Source organism: Epinephelus lanceolatus, chromosome 17 (assembly GCF_041903045.1).
Source record: "Epinephelus lanceolatus isolate andai-2023 chromosome 17, ASM4190304v1, whole genome shotgun sequence".
In the NCBI taxonomy this organism is placed as follows: domain Eukaryota; kingdom Metazoa; phylum Chordata; class Actinopteri; order Perciformes; family Serranidae; genus Epinephelus; species Epinephelus lanceolatus.
This window is the reverse complement of record NC_135750.1, coordinates 26,218,423-26,236,482: the sequence shown is the minus strand read 5'-3', so window position 1 is coordinate 26,236,482 and position 18,060 is coordinate 26,218,423. Positions and strand designations below refer to the sequence as shown.

General features: G+C 42.1%; 1 protein-coding gene across 1 annotated transcript in view; it reads right to left on the bottom strand.

The window, feature by feature from the left end:
* The window catches only part of itga9 (integrin, alpha 9), a 64,902-nt gene that overhangs the window by 31,366 nt on the left and 15,476 nt on the right, over nucleotides 1-18,060 (bottom strand). Inside the window, exons 13-15 of the mRNA XM_033613566.2 lie at nucleotides 17,945-17,990; nucleotides 17,677-17,831; nucleotides 15,112-15,272 (exon numbers count right to left, since the gene is read on the bottom strand). Of these exons, the coding sequence (XP_033469457.2) occupies nucleotides 15,112-15,272; nucleotides 17,677-17,831; nucleotides 17,945-17,990 (362 nt within the window). The remainder of the gene's footprint in view (nucleotides 1-15,111; nucleotides 15,273-17,676; nucleotides 17,832-17,944; nucleotides 17,991-18,060) is intronic.

Below are 18,060 nucleotides of genomic sequence, written 5' to 3'. Positions count from 1 at the left end.
AGAAGGCTCTGATCCTCAGTTTAAATGCCTCATGCTTGGCTGAAATGCACAAGAGCTCTTCTCTCAGCCAAACCATTCCCTCAAAAGCATATAGTTTAAGCCTGGTCACGGGAAGTCTTTATTAACTCGTGAGTGAAACTCGCACACAGCACTCCTTTTTAGGACAATGGATGTTTGGATGACTCGCAGGTTGAGGCCATTTCATTCAGGGGCTGAACGCCAGGGAATCTCAGTTTAAATGGAAAAAGCTTTTTAGTTAAGTGTGGAATGGATTCAGCCTGTCAAAGGTTGGGGATATGTGTGTGCACTGAGACACAAGTAGACGACCTGAAATTGAAAGTATTTACAGTAATGTCTGCAGCATATGGCAGACATGCACTTAGGCAGCTTATCTTAGCATGTCCTTGAAAAAAGTTGAGAAGCGAGACAATTACTAAAGGCTTTAGTGTGTTACTCTACGCCAGATTGACTATGGGTCAAACTTCAGCAGCTGCTCGGCTCAGAATAGGTTAGCAGATGTTGAGGAGCCTTGAATGACAAACTGCGTAGGAGTAGGGAAGAGTATCATCCAGTTGTTTTAGGTAGAAACCTTTTTGGAGCTTTTGAGTATGAACAGCTTCATTCTGTCTGTGAAAACGATCCTTGGGCTCCTAAATCTTTCTAGTCACGTGTGCCTGCTTTGACATCAAGCTTCTTAAAACTGACAAACGTATGACAAACGGAAATCTTTTTCTTGCACCAGAACAGATAACACATCTATTAACAAATCCCATTGCTCACACTCATATTTAACCAAACTCTTCTTAGTTTGACTTGATTTATCTGCAATAAACTTCACTCTAATAACCTTTACATCCTGCTAAAATCCCCCAAGGAGCAGCTCCTCAGTTCACATTACCGCCAGTGACGGGATACTTTTTTCAAATATTTTAATAACCTCCATCAAGGACACTGTCAATGACGTCTTAGGGAGAATGAGAGCAGCGTGCCTCTAAATCTGGTGATTCTTCACTGCTAATTCTCTTTATGTGCTTTTCCTGTTGTTGTTTTTAGCTGTGTCTTTATTGTTCAGATCCCGCACCCACCAGTGTGCCCTCATTAGCTTGTCATTTCAAATTAGGTGACTTTCTGCCTCTTGTAATTTGAATTAAACACATTTATCTCGTATTTTTCTGTCTTTTTGTCAAGTATCTAGTCTTATTTTAGTATTAATTGATTTTTTTGGACATTTAGGGGCAGCAGAACAAGCTGTAAACCAAACACTCACACATTATCACCTAATAAAGGCTATTTTGCAAGTTTATTAGCAAACAGTCGCCTATTTGCAAGTCCAGCAGACAGGGAGCTACACTTGCATTCATTTGGAGTTGTGTTTCCGGCCATCTGGTGAATGTAAGTCCACTCCTCGTTCTCCCATTAGCTCCTGTTTTGGTCTCCTGAGGGAAATATCTGGCTGTTTACCTGCTATGTGCTCCTGTCTGCTGCTTGGAGCTGGGCATGTGTTGGTTTATCAGCTTTTACACTGAAAACAGCTGCCTGCTGCTGCTGAGAATGACACTGATGAGACCAGTGAGAGTGAACCAAAACAATGAAGTCGCGGGCTGAACATGTGTTAGCACACAGTTGCTTATTTACACATCCAGCAGTTGTTGAGTAACATTATCATTCATTTGGAGTCATGTTTTTGTCCACCTGCTGGTTGTAAATCCAATATCAACTCTCTTTTAGCTTTGTTTTTGGTTTCTACCAACTCCAGAGGGAAATATCTGGCTCTTTAGCTGCTAAATGCTCCACTATGTTCACCAGCTACACTCTAACTGTGTCTGTCTGCTGTTTGGGGTTGAGCAGGTAAGTGTGCAGTGCTTTTTCTGTGAAAAAACATGGCTGCTGCAGCCAAAAAACGAAGCCATGAGAGAGAGTGAGAGTGAACTAAAGCAGTAAAGTTGCAGTACAATGAGGTGAAAGTCACTATAAAGCTCCGTAAAACCAAAAGGAAACATAGAGTCAGATGATAACTTTCTGTGGGGTCATCATTACAAGCCGCCTTTTGCCACATTGTCACTTTTTTTTTCATGTAAAAGGAAGATCCTAACTTTTTTCAGCATGCTGTCTTGTCTGAAATAATTACATGAATCAGTGAAAGTGATCATGTTCTTAATCACCCATCTGGTTAGAGAAAGTTACAAGTCAACAAAATATGCCCCTGGGTTTTAATACCTTCAGCCCGTCCAAAACCAAATAATTCTGAGTAATCTGAAATTGCCAGACTACCAGTCATACCAAATGTATGCAGTATTCCTTTGAAAACTGTTCCCATTCAACATGAGCCATGTTTACTCCAACCGCTGGAAAATATCTCAGCATGTCTGATGTGAAGGGCAGTGATTCTCAGATATCCGTCCAGCTTCAGGCACTAGCCCGATAAATCAGGGTTCAACTCCACAACCTTTTGTGCATCAAAACACGCCGCGCCCAGAAACAAATCGAACTGATGAAGCGTTTCAAAACAGCAGGGCTCAGAGTTACTCGTGCATTGTGTCTATGGAAAAAAGCAAATATGTTTTTATTACTGAGAGCTACTCCGGGAAGTTCTTATTAAGCTAATTTAGTTAGAAATGAAAACAAATGTGTGAATTTACGGGGTTGTACAGTCATGGTGATTAGGAGCAAATAGTCCATTCAGTAAACAGTGAAAAAACAAAACCACTTGTGACACTCACAAAGGGCGGAACAATAAGTGTGTTTTCACATCCTATTCTCTCACCATCCAAAACAGGGTAAAGAGAAATAGAAAATAAATAACTGATCAGCAGTTTCAAAAACAGAACGCTGAATCCTGAGCACTGTTTTGGGCTGCTGATCACTCAAAACATAAATCAACCAAATCCTAACCTTTAGCAAGATTGAGTGCTGCTAGATAACTGTGACCTGTTGTAATGTCTCCCAGGAGCAAACATGTATTTCCTCCCAGCTAAAACAGAAGAGCATCCTCACTCAACTGACAGGAAACATGTACCATCTGTACTGTCACGCAGTACACAGTACACATCACGAATAAACATGTTGCTCTGAATGCACTGTGCACGCAGGAACATCCATTTGCATAAATACATACTACAGTACACGCTATTCAAAACCTTTGTCTCACACATCAACTTTTCCTCCGAAACACAAACACACACCTCTTCAGACTTCAGTAATATGACTCTCCTCAAATAAAGATCCCGAGGGTGCAGATAAAGAGATATACATCTCTTATGCCTCGGAGAATCCACCTATATTGAATTTATTGCTTTTTAAAACAACGCTCACGTAAACACAAATTACAGGAAACTTTTATGGCCTCGCATGCATCATGAAGAAGGCATTCAACATTTGACCCTTGGACAGTTAAAACCCACAGCTGGGATTTATAAAGGAGAAGAGAAAGGTGCCTCACTTCCCCCAGTGGAAATTGGCAGATGGAAGAGGTTTACTGCTCAAACATACCAAAATCATCAGCGTGTTCTTTTTACAACATTCCACACAACAACAACTTGATTTAGCACCAATGCTAACTATAGCTGAATTAGTGTAATATCTGGATCTGAAATCCAGCCAGCCACCTATAAATACACAGATGTGTTTCCTCATATCTCAGTTCCTCCTCACTCAGCTCCCACATTGTGCTGTCCTCAACACATTATTTGTATCTGCGTTATTTTCATTAACGTTACATCTCATTTGAGAGCGTTACAAGGCTTTTTACACTTAAAGTGACCCTAAAGCTGTAAAGTTGAGCTCAGGAAATTCAGTAACAACAGGAGCAAAATGATGGGAAATTAGTCTAACAGGTTCTGCATTTATGGCCTCTTCGTTCCCCAATTCTCGACCCGAGGGCTCCCGTCATCATCATCAGGACTATCTACCTTTAACCCCTCACTGGCATCTATTGTACCTGACTGAAACGTATGGAGTCACCACAAGGACACATGCACAGCTCTCCTAAGAAGCAAAACAGACCAAGCGCTGAAAAAAAAGAAGAATCCAGATGGGATCCTTTTAAGGAAGCAGCTTGGGGTCTTCAGAACCGGGAATCAAATAGGAACAAGGTGGCTTTAATCACTGCTTAAGTCCATAATATGTTTTGGCCAATAATGGGAATAATACTGACACTACTATCACCACTAATAATAAGAAGAAAGAGAAGAAGAATTTAGGGATGTCCCAAATATCAGTTTCTGGGAAGCTTCAGTAAGAAATATGTGCAAAGCTTCAAGGGGGCAGAGGTGGGGTCTGAGAGACAAGGACATCAGTTGATGCACTGAAAATAACAATTATAAAAAAAATAAATAAATAAAAATAAAAAAATAATACTCTGCAAGACGGCTGAGCTGTTGATTAAAGTTTTCAGGTGATTTGCCAGGCTCCTTGTGGAGTTATGGCGTACCTTTTTTCTTTGGTATACCTGCCACTTGACTTTAAGGGTCATCTTCACAAAAGTTGAAACTATTCCAGACACTTGACGTATTTGACATCTTGCTGACGTATCTGTAAGCCTGTCAAGAGTGGTCAAACTGTCAAGCTGGACTGCTAGTGACTGAGATTAGATGAGAACGAGTTGGACTCACATATCAATCATTAGGTTAAAATGTCACTGTCTGATGATATGATTATATAAAATGCTGATTGCTGACGTTGATTATCGTGGCAATGATTGATTCGAACATTTGGGTCCACTCTAGAAGAATGCTTCCAGCCATCTGAGATAATATTCGTGTACGAATCACTTCCTTGCTCACTCAATAAAACGGAAAAGGGTAAATATTGTGTGTCAGGTACTGTAGCAAATGGGTAGAGACTTGAGGCGCAGTGTTTAACTGGGTTGTACTCATAAACTCATCTCACTATGAGTTTCATAGTTCTATTTCGGAATTTTGCTGCTGTTTAGAAAAACACAACAAGCATCTGAAGACTTCCTGTCACGGAGAGATTAACTCCCCTTGACATCCTGATAAACCCTCTTCATGCATAAACAGGAAGCTCGTTATCTGATGTAATTAATGTGAGAAGTACAGTACATTTTCTAAAAGAATGAAGATTCTGTAATAAAGCTGACAGTTGCAGATTTGTGCATCATGTCCTGACAGTTGAAACAATACTACACTGTAGTTGCATTCTTTTGTTTGAAGTTGCTATTTCAATATGAGGAGAAGTCAACCCGCCGATGGATGAGATACCGGCAGGGAGGAGCAGCTCAAAATGTGCCGCTTTTGAAACGGTGTTCAGTGATGTTTGTGTGTTTGAGTGTGTTCCATCCTGGTGATAGAGGGGGTCTCCAGATGCTTCCTGCAGCTGATTTCGTCACTGTGCACAAATTCTGGGGCACTTTTACCTCACTGTTATTGTTGAAGCCATTGTTTTTAGACAAAGCCCTGATAAAACTGCAGCACGCCAACATGAATTTGTCAAATTCACCTGATGAGGGGCAGGTTACAGTCTCCGCCTAACATAAACAACATGTCTTGTGTGTATATTTGCTCCACTTCCTTTGTGGCGGATGTTGCCTGTATATGCAGGAAGCAGAGTTTGATGTTGACGCCACTACATCAGGAATATACTCTAATATTAACAAATGGGTCAAGCAGAGGGAAATGATAACGGGGTCGCAGCCAGGTTGTTAAGGAAGCGCCGTGACGATGCCAAGTGATGACGTAATCACAGCCTTTTGTCTTATCCTGGTGTGGCGAAGCAGAGGCCCCATCATACTTACGACCATCTGATCCGCACACTGAACTCACATATATGTTTCCTCTGCAGTGGAAGTGGGAAACATGGCAAGAGAAACTCTCTCATTGTGGTCAGACTTGGCCACCCATTACGTTGCCTTTGCGGTGGCATCGTGTGGCAGCAAAGCGGCCAAAAGACTGCGGAAAACATTTGCCCAGCATGCTTAGCTGCCAAAATCAACAAATCATCAAATCTGCCCAACCTTTGGTCGGTCTTGATATGAGTAGCAACGATGGATTTACTATGGCAACAACACAGAGTGGGTCTAATGAGCAGCCATACCAAAAATAATACCTCACTTAAATTTTCAGTTCACATGCATGAGAGGAACTCCATGAGAAATCGGACTTGTTTTACTGTAACAAAGTCTGCTGGCTGTGCACTCCCAAAACAAGCCTGGAGAAGAACTGTTTAATGTTCACTCTGGCACGACCATGTAGGGAAATCCTGACCAAAATATTACCCTGCACTAAAATTAACCTGAATAGCTCTTCTTTAGTATCCAGTAAATGGTATTAACACAAATACTGTCAGACAAAGCGTTCAGCTGAACTTATTCATGTGACAGTGTCTATGACATTTTCCATTGGATTTATTATCGCAGTGCACTGCTCGTATATTTTATCTTTTTTTTCATTATATTCTTTATAAATAGACTTGCTGCCATGTGTAACAGAAGACAGCTGGATATGATTACCTTCCTGCTATATACTTTCATTGTATCAGCTCTCTTGGCCTGAGGTAAATGAAACCGGGGGAACGGCATCAAGGGAATTGCACATTTCTGTTGAACTGTAAAGAGGCAAACAAAGCAGGCAGTGTGGCAGCGGCCCCAATGTGGGTTTCCATGTGCCAGATAGTGCTGAGGGACTTTGTCTTAGTGGAGATTCTTTAAGATGCAGCGACAGGAACTCCTGTTTTGCTTTATTCTCAAGGGCTTCCTGTTTATCTGTTGAGAGCAGTCTTAGGTCAGACAGTTGTAGCATGAATGATTTTTTCACATTTGTTTTGACTTCTTTGGAGGATCTCAGATTTGTGGATTTCACTGCGGATCAAATACTGTCAGGTAAGTTGTCAATCCCAAAAAAAGTTTAATACACCGTCTTGAAAAGAACACTTCCTGTTTGGCACTATATACATTAACACAAAGCAACTAGAAAAACCTTCTTACCAAATTATTTTATTGCAAAACTGGAAATGTGATGCTTTATTTTTTATTTATTTGATTAATGATTATTGAGCTACAAAGTTTTAGAAAATTGTCAAAAATTACCCTCATATTTTCCCAGAGCAAAAGTTGACAAATTCATATCCCTGCATTTGACTGACCAACTGTCCAAAACCCAAAGGTTTACTATCACTGAAGACTGAGAAAACACACAAATGTCCACAATTGAGAAGCTGCATTTGGTGAATTTTTGGCATTTTTGCTTAAACAAGCATGAATTTGCTATAGCTAAGCCAACTGGCATGAACAGTTTCTCCAGTCTTTCTGCAAAATCTTCAAGTGCAAGCCTGAGAATTCATGGTTATGCACCTTTTAGCAGTTGGCTGTTACCATTGCCCCCTCTGGCCCCGCCACCCTTTAGCCAACTGGCATGAACACAAACACACACCTTCATGCACACACTTGACCTCCGTGCCAAATATCACCCTCATAGGTCTATGGCTGCCAAAGGGTGGGGAAATTCTTGTGGACCGACCAACCAATCCATACAGCCAGCCAGCTATAGAGTTGCTGATTGCAGCTAAAAATAACTTCAACCATTAATTGGCTATCAAAATTGTTTAGGATTAACCACTTATGAATAGATGAAAAATAGTTCTAGCTCTGCCACAGACTACTTTGACTTTACCATTTACGAGAGCCTAACTCTAGAAGTCATTTGTGGATGCAGGCAGCACAAGTAGAGCTAACACCACATAAATGAACCTGATAAGACGCACCAGACCACAAACTTCCAAAAATAACCTGGATTTATTCTCTATCTAGTAAAGCTGCAGTTTGTGTTGGTTGTTGTCTTTCCGGCTTCGACTTCTAACAAAGTAAAGCATGGATCTGTCCACCAAATGAGACATGAATGAGGTGCAGCGCGATGTTAACAAGCAGACACACAGGCAGGTTAAAGCATTAGCTCCTTTCTATTGCATTTGCAGAGGTAATGATGCAGAGAACCCGGTTCCGTCTGTAACTTCATAGACCATCATCATTGCAGTGCATCGCTCAAATCCAGCATGTCTCTAGTTTTCCATTCAGTCACAAGAGACTGTTGATTTGCTCAGTGCTTTTAGCTTTGACAGATAAATGTTCATCTCGTAGATGCCTCACTAACAGCAGCAGTCATCAGAATAATGTTTGGTGGATCTTTAAATACTCCGGTGGTGCCGAGCAAATGTTAGTGGGACATAAGATATAGGGCACAGTGGAATATAGGCCAGAGGAAAGAGGTGGGGGGGGGGGGGGGGGGGGGTGAGCAGGATACTTTACGAGCTAAATTAAACAGACAACTGTTACAGGCAGGGCTTTAAATGCCTATTTTAGCTCCTCCTTGGAGACGGCGATGCATCTATACAATACCACTCATGGCCACAAATGGAATTGGTTCTTGGCATGATTTCAAGGCTCACGTGCAGTGCACTGTGATGGGACTGCGGGGGTTAATACACGATGAGTAAACTACCAAAAATGTAAACATACCATGAGCTGTATAGATCACAGAAGAAATGCAGGACAAAGGAATGGTTTAATGTGTTTACTGAGATAAGCAATAAATCAAAGCCAAGTGAGCAGTAAAAGCCAGCCTCCAACCAAATACTAAGTGACACAATGAATGATGAATGCTTTATAGTTTATAATAAGACATACGCTACAGTGTAATGTTAGCATTTGCCTGTGGCATTCAGGGCTGTACCAATATATCAATATTATACTGACATCATGATATGAGACTAGATATTAGATTTTGGATATGGTAATATTGTAAATGTTGTCTTTTCCTGGTTTTAAAGGCTGCATTCAAGTCAACTGATGTAATTTTCTTAACTTACCAGACTTTTATAGCTGTTCTGTTATTTGCCCTCACCCACGTTATCGTTTATCAAAAATCTCATGGTGTAAATATTTTGTGAGAGCACCAATAGTCAACTCTATAGTACTGCTGCAATATCAACAATAACAATAACCAAACAGATATTTGGTCGGACCTAGTTGCACTTAATATCTATGGGTGAGACTTAAACTTTTCATTTTGTGCCATCACTGATTTTAATGTATCCAATACTACTGGTTTATGACCAAATTCATGCAAAACCAGTGACAATCCCATCAGCCTCAGCTGTACTTTGTTAAGTGCTAATTAGTAAATATTAGCATGCTCATATGCTAAACTAAGATAATGAGCATAGTTAACATGAAACCCGCTGAACATCAGCTCGTCAGTATTATCACTGTGAGCCAGAACCCCAGAAAATGAGCCGGACTTTAAAGGAAATGACCATTTTAGAATGAAAATACAGACAGTACTTACTGACCCTCATGCCGACAAGAAGTCCAGTGTAGTTTTTTAATCCACAAAACTCGTTCGGGGTATCAGAGATAACAGCTTGCTGGATTTTTCCATACACTTAAAGTGCATGGAACCCACGTCCAAAATCATTTTGAAAATGTAATAAAACTCCACTAATGCATTTCAAAAACGTCAGAACGGCTCGTCCGTCGTAATCCAAGTGCCCTGGAGCTGCAGCATGACATAATTTACTCCACTTTTATAGCATAATTTCTCACCATGGTCAGTTAGCCTGCAACTCGCGAGACTCGAGAACAAGAACATCTCTGAACGTTCTCGAGTCTAGCGCGAGTTGCCATGTAAACACAGCACGCCTACGCGCCTGCTAGCTGTTATCCTCCGATACCCCGAACGAGTTTTGTGGATTAAAAAACTACACTGGACCTCTTGTCGGCATGAGGATGAGTAAATACTGTCTGTATTTTCATTCTTAAGTGGTCATTTCCTTTAAGGCTGATTTTCCTAGAGGCCAAACAGTGTAATTATATCCGTCACTCGATGCCCTGTGGTCCAAAAAGACATTTCCCATGGAATTACTTTGTAGAAGAGACATCTGTAAATCAGTAAAGGATTTTATTGAGCATCCATAACCCCTGCGAAATACATCGTTTGATAATCCAGTCCAATAACATCTGGAAAGTCTAGAATAGCCACGCGACTGAATCATGTTATCCGTTTTATCCACAATTATCTGTTCCATAAGTTAGCGGAGCGCTAAACTGGAAGCAGCTGGCTCGGCTGGTGGAAGTCTCAATTGCACCTACTCTGGGTAATTAAATATGCTGCTGTTAAACTTTTTTTGGCTTCAAATGTCACTGAACAACTTTCTATACGGGGCCCCTCCTCCTACACTATATCCAGTTCTCTTTATACATCCATACTGTAAGCATCTTAGCGTGCTGATGTTAGTATTTACAGCCTCACAGAGCTGTAGACTCAGAGAAGTAAAATGTCTTAATGACCGCCATGGTGACTCTTAAACATGCCAGTCCTCCAACTACTGTGTGCGCTCCTTATCGCACCCATGCCACATATGTTGGATGCAGAAATTGAGTATGTCTACATAGAAAGTCAATTACTTGTCTCATAAATATTTGCACTGCACCAGTTTTCTGTCCTTGACTCCACTATAATAAAGTTTAATAGCTGAGGCATCCGGTTATACATGAATAATACTCAAAACCTTCGAGCTATTTCACTACAAGGAGAGGCACTATGATAGCCCAGGAGGATAAAATGCAATATTTCCTAATGCAACACATCAGACTGATAAATTCCCGCTGAAAGTCAGGGGCTCTCTTGTTAAATGACTCACTGCCATCTCACGCACACAGCACCTCTGGTCATCTGAACTCTAATCATTCATCAGCCGTCACTGCGAGGAACTGTTTTTCCTTCCTAAATCTGAGGTACAACTCAAGTAAAAGGCTGCATGGAGTTTATTTAGCTAAAAATAACCAAACAAAGACCACCTGGAGGGGTGGTATGCTGTTCGTCGATGCCAATGAAAACATGTTTAACATGATCAACATGAAAGACTTGCATAATTTCAGGAGGAATTACTCTTGAAAAAAGTAAGAGCTTGAACTATTAGCTTCTGTACTCTGTGCTCTCTGGATAACTCCAGTTATGCCCTTGTGTTCTCAACACTACATGATTTACTGAGTGGCCCGTCCAGCTTTTTACTTGATTTCAGATGGTGAAAATTGAGCATGTCTGTTCCAGTCCTGTTGCTGCATGTACAGTACACTATGTAGAACAAATACCACTTTAACAGCGCTCTATTAAGTTTAGCTGTTAACTGAGGTTCTTGAAAAGTGTTTATACAATTTATAAAGTCAACAAACGGGGTCGACAGATGGTCAGTGTAGTTACAAACGTGAGAGTGGCTCAGAATAGCTCATGGCCTGCTTCCACCGGCCCTCATGCATCAGGGCTTGAGCAATCAACCCTGACGTGAGGGTTTTCCATCAGCAGCGCCAGCATGCAGCTCCAGTTGACACAACAGCAGCCCAGCGCCCTGCTGTGACGCCAGCCTCATTCCTGTGTTTTCACTGTATGTTTTAGCTACGAGAGGGGTGGGGCGGGGGTGCACGATCCCCTCACCCTACCCTTGAGGATGCAGTTGGGCAACCAGCTGGTTTCCATTAGCATACCTCTTCTGGGGAATGGGAGGACTGGCTCATGTGGGCAGACACATGAGGAAGATAAATGATGCGATTGGTCAAGCAGACTAGACTCATCTCTGAGAGTGGAGCCAGATCACCTCTGATTATGGTGATTCTTGAGCTCTTCCCTCAAGTTTAGGACAAACACGTTATGGCAGACAGTTATCATGCAAGGTCTTAATCTTCCTCCCCTTTACTTTTCATATATACCTAAGGTAATTCTACCTCTAAACAGTTTAGGAAAGTTGTAATTACGGGCACCACACCTTTACCGTCCTGTGTGGCTCTTTAGGCTTTGGTAACTTGAGGAATCTCACCTCTGCTTTCTGCTGCTGAGCAGGTGGAATTTGTGGCCACATGTAGAGAAAAATAATAATCCACACAGCTAGAGTGGCAACCATGCCACACTTCACACCTCATTTGAGCCAAGCCAAATACTAATACAGACGGGAAGATGTAGTGACATCTGCGTCATCTGTAAATGGAAACATTTACTGTCGATTAAAGGATATTTTGACATTTTGGGAAACACACTTCACAATTCCCTTGTTTTCCCTGAGAATAAGATGAAAAGATTGATACCAAGAGAGGGTAAATTTAGCTGATCATAATGGAAACAGAGGGAAACAACCAGTCTGGATTTGTCTCAGGGTAATTAAATCCACTTACTAATCACTTATACCCTTGTTCCACCAAAGTTAGTGCCAATATGCGGGTTTCTTAAATGCAGGAAAACATGCTAAAAATAAGTGATAGGCTTCTTTCCTGTTGCCAGTAGACCAGAGCCTAGTACATGGCTCTGCAGTAGATGAGTATGCCTGTCTGATTTTGTCTTTTGTGCATTGACGTGCTACATTCAATGTCGCAAACATGCCCACCAACAGGTTTGTAAACAGTAGAAAGCAGCATGAAGGTCAGTGAAAATGTTATAGCGGTTACTTCTTTTTTATATCTATGACTTATTCAGTCTCTTTTTCAAACTTGGTGCTGACTAATTTGGAACAATGTCTGGGTGCTGCTTGGACGGCGGCGGACCGCATTTGTGGTGGTGCGTCATTGCATTTGCTGGAAAGGGGGTGAAAGTTTACACCTCCACCCGGGTGTAATTACATCATTGCCAATCACAGCCAATCGGAGCTGGAGCCAACACATACCTGTGACTAATTCAGAGTCATTTGTCCTGGGACTGAATGCCAGTTGCAACATTTACCATTAAAGAAAAAAGCCAGATGTTAGTGCGTTATTTGTCCAGTGGGAGAGGGGCTTTGAATATATACTACACGGGTTTGACCTCAAAAACAATGTATAAACTCGTACAAAGTTTATTCCCCTTAACCATAACTTCTGACCCACTAGAAGTGTATGGCAGTGTATTTACCTGCAGAGACCCTGCTCCCTGCCTGCATTGTCTTACTTTGCTGTGTTTGGGATGTTTCTTAGTGTATAGCCTCCAGCTACTAACAGCGCACAGGCGAGGTCGGGACTTTTTAAAAAAAGTAGCAACCAGACCGTACGCATCATGAGTCCAAGAGGAAGCTATGAAAACTGCGGACACGGCACTGAAAACAAAACCCCCATGCAAACCAAGCCACGAAGCCAACAAAACTCACCAAAATGAGAGTGGATCTAGAGTTTGCTTTAACTTTCACTTTCACTACTTGAGGAGAGGATGGAGAGTTGGCCTGTTTTCTGTTGGGCAGGTAGGTGTCGGTGGTTAGCTTAGTTAGCTTGCTAAAGTATCATCTTTTCCATTACAACAAATGTAACATTCTTAGGGCCGTAATAGACTTGCCGCTTGAACGTACGCGCACACAATGCACCGTGTCTGTGTATATACTTGCTGCAGCACTACGCAGCCAAAACGCACAATACTGGCGGTCTCCACTTGGGGCAGACAACAGAAATATAATTGGTAGTGCATGCCGGGTATTGTAAACAAACATGGATGCCCTTGATATGCTTGATGAGGAAGAAGAACTATGTCACTATGTAACGGCGTGGAAACATCATAGAGATGCAGGTAGTTCCGCACCAGGTCTGTCAGTCTCTCTTCAAAAGTTTCCGCCATTGCTCCGACAGCGACTCCGTCTGGTCGGATCTCACGGTTACTATGTTCATTCGCATGAATGCCTCTAGCAGTCAGGTCAATATTGCATCTCGTGCACATTCAGTACCTTGCGTTTAGATGTGCAGCCGATGCATCGAACGAACACAGATCATGCATGGCAGCCATGACGCGGTCGCGTTGTTTGCAGCAAGTATATTAATGGCCTTACAAGAGTAGCTTGCAGTGTACATACAAGCAGCATAGGCAGAAGAGGGGCCAAGTCTGAATGTTATAACCCCTTGTAAAACCTCAACAATTTTACCCCAAATTTCCCAAAAAAGATTCCTTTAACAACATCAAAGTGTTAATTCATGCAGCAACATTAGTGCTTTAAGCTGCAAACTACAGCTCACCCCTGAAGTAACATCTGGCCTGATGGATGGCACTTAAAGTATAAGTGTGTTTATCTCACAGCCAGAGAGATGCCACAGATATGTGGCAGCTACGAGCTACGACTGAGTGATAATTCACTCGCCCACCCACAAACCAAAAGATGTTTGGTTCAAGTGTTGAAATGTCCGATTTACTTTAGGCAGAAACATTACTTTACATGACTTACCCTCCTGTTAATGTTCTGTGTGTAGAAACTTAAATGCATGGAGGTGAAAATTAAATTTGAAATGTTAGATTCCTCTGTCCAGGTTTATTGAAGAGCCTGGGTAAACACACGCCAGACTTTAATGAATAAACCTTGACAACTGTGATGTGTATGTTGCGATGAATAAAGGGAGCTTGATGCTGCGACTGCTCTGTGTGATGTACAGTCATTATGGTGTGAATGGCTGAAGGAAGACAGGCAGGCGTGGTAATGACAGCCCCCCTCTGTCAGCAGCTCAGCCTCCCACGGTGAAAGCGCCTGGAGAGCACAGTTAAGAATGCCAGTGAAATTGACAGGCCTGTAGTGGGCCTCCGTATTAGCGGAGGTGAAACATGGATGATGCCCTTAGGACGAGGACCCTCTGTGAGGCTGCACGGCTAAATCACAGGGTAACACAATAGAGGGACTATGCAATGACAAAGAAGACTCTGTTTCCTGTTTCTGTCAGTTTCTGCAGACGCACACTTGAGCAGCATGGTTTCACGAATCATCAAGTGTCTGACTGTTACCTTTAACCTAACTCAGCAGGATGTCACAAAGAGCTTCCCAGCAGATGCCTGCTGATCCGTAGCCTCCAGCCACAGCAGCCACTGCTCCTACGCCATGGGATATGGGATGGCCTTTAATTTATCTTGACATTTTAATTTTCCTCTTGTTTTGTTTTGTGTAAACATTTCAGCTGGAAGCGCATGGTCTTTGATGCTCCCACCAAAAGCCACATAAACAGATAAGAAATAAAAACAGACCACATAAGCAAATAACTCATATCACACATCAGCATTGCGGGGTGAGAGAGCTCAAGGTTATGTGAAAGCAGCAGAGAGATCAGCCGAGGACATGAGCAGCACATGGACAACCCAGCGCAAACACAGCCAGCACTGAGACCAGAAAGTCCAACCTTACCTTAACGTAGGCGGTGTAGCGTTGGCACTCTTCCCTGTTGATGTCCAAGCTGAGCTGCTGACTCATCTGGCTGATCTGAGATCCACTCTGAGTGAAGTAGACCCGCGAGGGCTGGCTCTTCTGTCGCTTATCCACATCAGCTGTCAAGTTGTACAGCAACTCTGAGAAGAGACAGAGAAGTGGTTGCACAAAAGATGAACTGACAGTGATGGTCGTTAGAGTAAAGTTAATTTTGAGAAACGCTTCAAGTATGCAGGGTTTGGTTTTTTGGTAACTGCCATCAAGTCATGGTTAAAGATGAATTATGGCTTATTGCAGTGAAATGAATGTAGAGGGAAGATGGGAACATGTTTGACATTTCTTGGTCAAATCATCTGATATTACTTTCACTTAACAAGAGTCCTTTGTTCCACAGTGTGTTATGAAAACAGTGCTAATCTCAATGCATTTAATGTAATTGCCTATAGGTTTGCTACTGTGAGGAACACTGACTTAACCTTGGCGTCAGACAATCGGAAATCAGATTAGATTCATTCACAAGCCAAGACAGACAGCTAAATTATACATTCGCTCAAACTGAATTTATACATGAAAATAACTCTCTTGTGCAGATATTTTTTATAGTTTTAAAGCATATTTCACCTCAAAATTGAAAAGTTGTTGCTGACTGTTGGAGATATTCGCTATAAAGATGTCTGCCCTCTTTCGAAAATAGTGGAACTAGATAGCACTCGGCTTGTACCCAGTTACTCAAGATAATGCACAGAACTTGTTGTTTGCAGTTTCATGTAGGAACTATTTTCTTTATACCGAACTACACCCACCAACCTTATTACACAGGAGAAGGCACACATGTACTCGTGAACGAGTCTTGTGCTTGTGACAACCTGAGATGTAAATATTAATGGCGTCCACCTTGGCTGAGTTATAACGGTTAGCGGGTGTAGTTCAGTAGAAAGAAAATAGTTCCTACATGAAACTGCTCACAACAAGGTCTGTGGACTCTCTTGAGTAACCAGGTCATGATTTCTGGAAAGAGACATTGCTGTTGAGTCTTTCACATGTATTTTTTTGGTGCTTTGAGCACTAAAAACCGAGTGCCATCTAGTGTTATAATATTAGACAGAAGGCAGACATCTCTACAGCTAATATCTCCAACACTCTTCAACTCACACCAAAAGAATCTAGACTAATAAATAGCACTACAAGTAAGAGAAAAATCTGTATTTTGGATTTTTTTTTTTGGTGAACTATCCCTTTAAGGTGAGCAGACATGACTTGATATAAAAAGGGAAGTCATTTTCCTGCTGGTGGGGCTGAACCAGTATTACTGTGAGAGAAAATATTTCAATAACAACATTCCTGCTGGTTCCACCCCTGGCCATAGTGTCATTAAGATGCAAAACAGCTTTAAATTTATTTAGAATTGAGAAATCATACGCATGAAGTAAACATTAGCAATATTTCCAGGAAAACCATATATGGGCCTCTGGTCATTTAAAACCCATTCCTCTGAATGAATCAGCCTCAGTCTGGAGTAATTGCTTCAAGAGGGTGTTACACTGGTAAAACAGTGGGAAGGGTGGCAAACACACCCCTGTCGCACCATAGCCTACTGTTTCCTCCATCCAACAGAGGGAACGCCATGGGCTCACTCCAGAGGAGGCAAAGGAAGGTTTCATTAAGGGAGTCACCAAACACATAGTGCTACACTTTCCATAGTTTTTGCCAGACGGCTAAACAGAGAGGCTTTATTGCTGCAAGCCAGGACGTAGTCATTACATAACGACAGGGCTCCTGCTCCCCTGGGGTGGGCAGTGAATGACCACACCCAAACACTGAAACAGGACTGCACCTCAGCACTCAACAGGCACCGCACCCAAGAGTCAGTTAGCAAGGGCTGAAGGGTAAAGCATCAGCCAAATGCGCTGGCAGTCCGCTGCGGGCCAAAAGTTAACCACACAACCGTGTCCGAGCCCGGGGAGGATTGCTCAGCATGATCATGTTTACATATTTTCTCCATTTAAATGACCACCAAAAGCTCAAGGAGTATAAACTTTACATCATAACAACTAAAAATCACCAAAACATGCTCTGTATGATGAAGACCAGTGACGGATGATTACTACGGTTTATGGCTTTTGAGATTCACCTTCAAAATTCACAGTAATGTTGAGGCTTGTGCCGCTGTGCCTGGGTGCACAGTGAAGAAAGACATGAGATACAACATCTTAAATACTAAGTTTTAGAGGTGACAGTAGGTGTTTTTTTTTCTTTGGAGGGTGCCAGGCTAGCTGCTGCTTTAAGTGATTATGCTAAGCAAAGTTAATTGCCTCCTTGCGTTAGCTCCACACAGACACAAGCGGTATCAATTTCGTAAGTCTCTGCTAAAAAGCTAAGCAAAACTCCCAATATATCAAACTATTCCCTTAAGTCACAAAAACGAAATATGATTAAAGTATTTTGCATTCTGTAACTCAGTGGTATGCATGTTTCTTTTTTTTTTAATTTTACTCTCTACTCCTCAACTTTTGTGAGGTTTCTCTTGTTAAGATGTGTCCTCACCTATCTGTCCGGGCAGCTGTCTTCCCCGGAAGCGCATGCAAACAGTAACATTGAAGCAGTTTAGGTTCTGCTGGCCCTCGTGGCACTGCGGCACAGAGATGTTGATGGAGACGGGCAGGAAGATGGAGACATCCACTGTAATGACAGGCCGGGTCCTGCAACCACATCGACCGACACAGGAACACAGTGTGGGAAAGACTGGACATTAAGATGACTCAGACGTAGAAAAAAATGGTGCAGTGTCACAGAGAGTGACCCAGTTACTCACCTCAGCAGCACCACACTGTCTGACATGAAGGCTCCGATGGTGACATCTACAATGACAACATAAACATGATTGATTTGGAATGCCAAAAAGAGGATATCAATGCAACATCTGCTCAC